The 7,200-nt window shown below is 25.6% G+C and overlaps 1 protein-coding gene across 1 annotated transcript; it reads left to right on the top strand.

Moving 5' to 3' along the window:
* The first annotated feature begins 73 nt into the window (after positions 1–73).
* On the top strand, positions 74–1,480 carry LOC105364824 (GPI ethanolamine phosphate transferase 1). The gene is made up of 5 exons (XM_011502854.1): positions 74–259; positions 326–782; positions 995–1,325; positions 1,406–1,432; positions 1,474–1,480. The coding sequence occupies exons 1-5, from the start codon at positions 89–91 to the stop codon at positions 1,478–1,480; spliced, it is 993 nt and encodes a 330-aa protein (XP_011501156.1). The 5' UTR covers positions 74–88.
* The last annotated feature ends 5,720 nt before the right edge of the window (positions 1,481–7,200 follow it).

Genomic DNA, 7,200 nt, shown 5'->3' with positions numbered 1-7,200 from the left:
ATTAATTTATTTTAAACATGGAAAATTAATGATTATTATTGTTTGGAATTCCAATTGTTTGTTTGGAATTTTTACATCAGATCATGGAATGACTGATTGGGGTTCACATGGAAGTGGTTCAACAGATGAAACAGAAACACCATTTGTTGCATGGGGAGCTGGAATAACTAATGATTCTCACTTATATCATATTGAACAAACTGATATTACGCCCCTTATTTCAACTCTGATTGGAATACCTATACCAATTAATAATGAAGTAAGACAAAATTATTTCTTTGTTATATTTTATAATTAACTTGTGTTTTATTTTTTTTAATATTAGGGAGTACTTCCTTATAAGTTCTTAGATTTAAAATATAAAGAGTTTATAGCTAATGCTTTTCTAACTAATGCTAAACAGCTTGCTGAACAAGTTAAGGCTAATAGAGAATTAACTATTGGTAAAAGCATAGTTAAAATGTACTGGAAAGACAAAGAATTAACTGATAAACTTTTGAATGCTGAAAAATTATTCAATTTAAAACAAATTGATGAATGTATTCCTGAAATTAAATACATTATTAAATTAGCGAAAGAAAGTCTTACGTACTACCGACGTTATCAAACAAATAGATTTTTTATTTGCTTAGTATTCATGTGGTTTGGATGGATCACATTTCTCTTTATTAACTCATCTGGTGTACAACGATATGAAATTGAATTAGGATATTATTCATGGTTGTTATTAGCTAATTCAATCTTAATAGTTGCAATTGTTTTTCTTATGGTTGAATATATAGGTATATATAATTTTTAAATATTTGTTTATAATGAAATTGCAATTTTTTAAAAGAAAAGATAAACTTTATTACAATGCAATAATTTTTTTGACATATTGAAGAATTATTGAATATTAAATGATTAGATTAGAATCAAGAGTGTACATAGTAAATTATTTGGCTTGGAAATAAAATGTAAAATTTTTGTTCTAATTAAAATAATTTAGTTGCAGATTGCAAAGAGTGGAGAATACTATGTTATGGTATTATTAGTATAGTATCGGTATGGCTTGCATTTAGGGAAGTAATTAAGAAAAAACTAATTTTAAAAATAAATTACAATAAATCTATGATTGAATTTATAAGTATTATTTTCCTAATTATTATGATATTTATTGGTCTAAAATACCGATGGACATTTAGCATCAGCATGCTATTGACAACTATACTATTAAAGTTTATGTTTAATAAAATTGCAAGATCCCAATTTATATTAACTGGTTTTACTCTTGCAGTTTTTCCACTTTTACCAACAGTTGGATTACAACCAAAAATATATATTGTGTAAGATTATAAATTAAAAATTAATGAAAAATTATACTGCTCTTAAATCAATTTATAACATTTGTTAATATTTATTTCAGAATAATAGTATTATGCATCAGTATAGTATTAATAATAAAAAACAAAAAAATTTATAAATATAATAAAGTCATTGAACTTATTCGTATCATATTTACATTATTTTTATGTTTAAACCTTATTGATGGAAAATCTTGGTTATCATGGTGTATACTTTTAAGTACACCAATTGTAATTTGGCTTTATCCAAATGATTGGAACCAAAGATTTTTTGGTATTTCTATGGCTTTATTAAGTCCTTATTCTCTTTTATCCACTTCATATGAAACATTATTTTTTTTTATTTTTACAACTCATTTACAATATTGGACAATATATGAGTGCTTACAAAACTCAACATTTGATAAGAAAGTTTTGAATCTTAGAAAAATCAGTATTACAGTTATTCTTGTATCCTTTATAAATTTATAATTTTATAATAATTATTGATATTTATATAAATTTTTAATTATATTACTTAGTTAAACTAATGTTATATATGTTTATGAAACATTTTAGTCCTATTAACCGTAATCAAAAGAATGAATATGTATGATTAAGAAACATGAATTCGCAATAATTGAATAATAATGATAAGCAAAATTATTAATTTTGGTTTTTATAAAAAAACCTATTGCACATTACTTGAATATTAGGAAAAAGGTTTATTATTCCTTTGATTGAAATTTTAATAAACATTTGGAAATTAATAAGTTAAGTAATTTTTAAAGTTATAAAAATAGTGAAAAAAAAAGTTTAATGCAGATAGAAACTGTAACAACAATTTATTTTTTATTTAATTGATTATTACGTTATTCATCAACCGTTTTTCAACTATGTACAAGAAAGGCTATAATAGATTTAAAAATTATTTTTCCGAAATTATGTTTATTGCGAAGATAGGATGATAATAGAAAAAAATATAAAACATTTTTGTAATATACAAATAACATTTTCTTGATTTGTTTTGAAATGTAAAGTAAATATTTTAATCAATTTTAATAGAGAATATACTTTCGCTTGAATTGCTACACATTATGATTAGAAAAACAAAGAATAATGATAGGCTAGAATAAAGAACTTATTAAAATAATTATTTAAGTATGAGACCAATAATGAAAATATGCAAAGAACATAAATTTACTATTAAAATTCAATAAAATTTACTCATTAAATTTCTGTATTAATCTTATAATATTTGTTGAAAAATTCAATGTTATATAAGTATTTATATTTAACAAAAAAGTGCTTGGAAAAATGATACCGATTGCTTAACGTGCATAATAAAATATAAATCAATATAAATAAAAAAACCAATACTTCATATATTCAAAAAAACCTAAATTCACATATATTAACCAACTTTTGACCGTATTTGAATACATACACAAAAACATTCTAAATTTTCAGTAATTTAATTTATTAATAATTATTTTCATAAAATAATATCTAATAAACTAACGAATATCCTTAACAATATTTAAATTAGATGTTCTATATGTTACTTTGTTTTTTTGGCACAGGTAACATTGCAAGCATTAGCTCCTTCGATCCATTTTGGACACAACACTTTCTAACAGTATTTTCACCATTTTCAATGGCAGCTCTTATTATTTTAAAAATTACTATACCATTGATATTAGTAGGATGTTTGGTCCATGTTATAACACCGGATTTAACTATTTTTTCAACTGTGCTACTCTTAGGCGATTGCCTAGCGATACCGTTTATGTTCAGCATTACTACCGAAGGCAGCTGGCTCGACATTGGTAGTGCAATTAGTAGATTTATAATAGTCATAACATTACCATGTCTCTTATTATTCATCTACTATCTTGCAAAACTTTTTACATTATTTAGTCTTCAAGAATTTATATGGCCAGTAATGCATAAAAAACAACTTAAAATTTAAAAATTCGCAGTATTTAATTATTCATTTAAGATGTTCAATTATATTTTTAATGATGCCTGTAAAACTTACAAAATATATGGTAAACTTCATGTATGTAGTTCATATCTATTGAATTATGAGTTACATAATTTTAACATTAACTGCTATTAAAACACCTTAATTAGACCAAGATACATAATATTTCTATTTTTATAATTTATAAAATATATTAAATTTGCACACTTAAAAATTTTATTGTTATTATTAATTATAATTATTATTATTAATTAAGTATACATAAGCATATGAATGCAAAAAAACATACACGATGCCGCTGGCCAGCCACCAGTTTGATCGCAGATCACGGTGAGTGGATTAGACCGTACCGCCGGTTTAATGGTGATGGGAGGGGGGAGGGATAAGTGAGAGGTTAAAGCATCAATTAGGAGTAAGCACAATTGGTTTAGTGACCTTTATTTAAGCAGTTGTTACAGTGGTGTTGGTGTTACTGATTGTAGTGAGAATTGTTGAATTCGTACTGATTAGGCAGTTGACCATGAACCTTGGAACGTCGTTTGGGAGTGCAAGTCTAAAGGGTGAATTGGGAGTATTGGGCACGTGTTTTAGTCCCTAAATTAAAGGAGTCTCTCCGGTTCGAGAATCGTTAGACAGTTGACTCGACCATGGTTTTCCAGAGAACCCTGTTGGGCTTGCGACTTCTTTGACGACTAATTCGGCAATCAATTTTACGGCGCGTTGTTTGGCTCGCGAATACCTAGTCGTTTGAGCCGGCGCTAGAATTTTACTGAGCGTTGTCCGGCTCGCGACTGCTTAGGCGTTTGAATCGGCGATAGATTTTACTGAGCGTGATTCGGCTCGTGGAGGTAGTGGGGGCTATTACGGATTGTCGACGCCCTCTTTAGCGGTCTGATAAGAATCAAATTGCAAGGGCCTAGCGGATAGTGTAGGTGCATAGTTACGTGTAGTATTAATAAGTTAAGGAGATGCCAGTCTATGTCGTCGTCCTCAATGCGGTCTGACTATCGTTGCGGAGGACGCACCGGTAGCTGGCCAGCAATTATAGAGTAATCAATATAAACAAATAAATATACCTTGCACGGATTCCCTTAGACGAGTTCAACTTTCACTGGTATGGCGGCTAGCATTAATTTCACTTGAATTATTCAACAAGACTAATTTTCTTCTCCGTTCGTTGCTCCTTAAATATGATTGCATACATTGTTCAAATTTACATAAAATTATTATCAAAATTAGGTATTATTTAAATAAAAATTTTGATGCATAATACTATTATTGCGTGTGAGGTCAAGTCACATTATTAAATTTATTTAATTTAAATATTTAAAATTATTACAATAGATAAGTTAATGTATTTCAAACTTAACTGATAGAATGTGTAAAATATGAATGATTACCTTTTAACTAGAATAATCGAATGTACATGATATAAAAAATTATATTTTGTAAACTTTACTAGGAAACATTATTTTAAATTTTATAATACATTTATTGATCTTTCTTGTAATTATCAATGAATTGTATAATTTTGTCTATATAATTTGAACATGGTTTCTCTTCTTAAACTAAATCACTTTAAAAATATTTTTGTATATTTTTATTAAAAAGTCTATTTAAATAATTTTAAATATAAATATTAATTTTTAAATAAAATGACTATTAGTATTTATTTTCAAATTGAATTATTTCTGATAGTAAAATAATTACATATAATTTGGAGGTATTATTGTCACATTTATTTATATTTCAAGAACAAAATATATCTTAATAAATATTTTTAGTTTTTAATGTATTACTTAAATTAATAATTTTTATTTTATTGTTCTTAAAAAATTATAAAATACCCAGAAATTAATATTTTTTAATAAATGTGTCTAAAAAACTAAATAAATAAATATCCATATTTCAGGCGAATAAAATATATTATATAAATTTACAATATGTAAATTTTTAAACTTATATCGTGCTTTATAAATATTAAGAATGAGAAATTCTATCTCATAGAAAATAAAATTGTATACATTGATGCCTTAACAAACTTATTTACAAAGTTATAATCGTGGCTTAAAAGAAGATCGTACTCGATATAAATTTTGAGTATAGAGAAAATAATTTTCGCATGATCGATTTTATATCTCACATAAGGAAATTTAAATGACCACATTATTATAATTATTAAATTGGATATATATTCATCTTCGTTATAATCTTACCTATTAATTTTTATTTAGGATTATTATTAAATTCAATTCTTTTGATTCAGTACCTTGTAAAATTATTACTTAAAAAATTAATTGTAGAAATATTAATGGAGTTATTGATAGTAATAGATAGAAATTGATAATTTTTAATTATTCATATGTAAATAATATATCATTGTTGATATTACATAAACAATGTTCAAAGGATTTTTTGACGGTTTCGTATCATATTTTGAAAAAAAAATGCTATCGAATGCGTTCTTATTAAAAAAATGACCAAATATATTGCAATTTGTATTGAAATTATAAAATGAAAAATGTTTATTATTTACACTTTGTACCTGCAAATTGATTAGATTAGTAATGCATATTGTGTACATAAATTTTAAATATAATAAAAATTATTAAAAACTATAAAAATACGTCTAGTTTGAGAAAGATCAATATATACTATATTGATTTAACAATTGTTTTTGTTACTTCTGAAAGAAGCACACGATAATAAAATAATAATAAATAATAAATAGATATGCGAACTAATAATCAATGAATGAGAAGCTTGTGAGCGTAAACAGATTTAATAAAATAAAAAAGGAGCTATATAGCAATGACATGATACAAACAGTAGCCATAAAATAATAATAGTAGTACAGACATATTTTAGCCAGTCTATGGCATATTATTAAGAATTAGGCTATATATTAGTATTGATATGGTATTTGTGTAGATTATCGAGTGTCACTGCGATGATCATTAATTATCAATGCATGAATCAGCTGGATAAGCAATAGTAAAATACTTTCTAATATAACAAATAGGCGTGGAAATACTATAGGCGAAATTACTACGATAAATATAGAACATCGATTTTATGATCGAATTAAAACACCATTGAATAAATGTAAAAACAAATAAAATGATAAAACGATAATAATTTTGGGAGAAAAGGTGTTTCTCTCAAAATTGGACTACTAAATAACTTTGAACTATTTGATAGATGAACTGAGATCGTGTTTGCTTTCAGCTGCTGACTTACTTATTTTATTTACCCATCAAATAAGACGCGCCGAGTACATCAAGGTCGAAATTTACCAATTTAATACTTTTTTGGCATTTTAAATTATGTTTATCTGTACTATTGCTGTTAGCTAACCAAATTTTAGAACTGATAAATTTATTATTTTTTATTAGAAACACCCTTTATTTGCAAATTGTTTTGATAAAATAATTAAAATACAGAACGTTCTGCTTTGTATTTCTAAATAATAAACATTTATAATTTTAAATTATAAATAATTATAAAATTTACAAAAATAGTACAATTTTCTTTTGCAATAAATACATTTGGCCTCGTATATTCATAAATTCTTGCATGCGACGAACAGACTTTTTATTATTATAGTTATTTTAAATCATAGAACAATTATATTTTCAACATTATCTCAGTGCTTATTGTTTGAGAATAAGAGACTCTGTTTAGTAAGGCAATAAAATATCTGACAAGTAATGTCATGAAAATTGTATTTAAGACTTCAATACTTTCCTGCTCATAATTATTTGTACTAGTGTCATAAAACATCTGGAAAACTCTAGCGGAACGTGCTCATACTCCCAGTGCAGTAGAACCTAATGGGTTTACTGCCGGGAGAACCCCAAAGTAGATTCGAAACGAATATCAGATATGCGT

The sequence above is a fragment of the Ceratosolen solmsi genome, unplaced genomic scaffold (genome assembly GCF_000503995.2).
Source record: "Ceratosolen solmsi marchali unplaced genomic scaffold, CerSol_1.0 scaffold15, whole genome shotgun sequence".
Taxonomy (NCBI): Eukaryota; Metazoa; Arthropoda; class Insecta; order Hymenoptera; family Agaonidae; genus Ceratosolen; species Ceratosolen solmsi.
This window is presented reverse-complemented; position numbering and strand designations above follow the sequence as displayed.

What these genes read in the sequence shown, in the direction of transcription:
- LOC105364824 (XM_011502854.1), top strand. Translation starts at nt 89, where the DNA reads ATGACTGATTGGGGTTCACATGGAAGTGGTTCAACAGATGAAACAGAA. An exon ending in TCTTATGGTTGAATATATAG is followed by an intron (nt 783 to 994) that starts GTATATATAATT and finishes ATTTAGTTGCAG; the next exon opens with ATTGCAAAGAGTGGAGAATA. An exon ending in CAACCAAAAATATATATTGT is followed by an intron (nt 1,326 to 1,405) that starts GTAAGATTATAA and finishes TATTTATTTCAG; the next exon opens with AATAATAGTATTATGCATCA.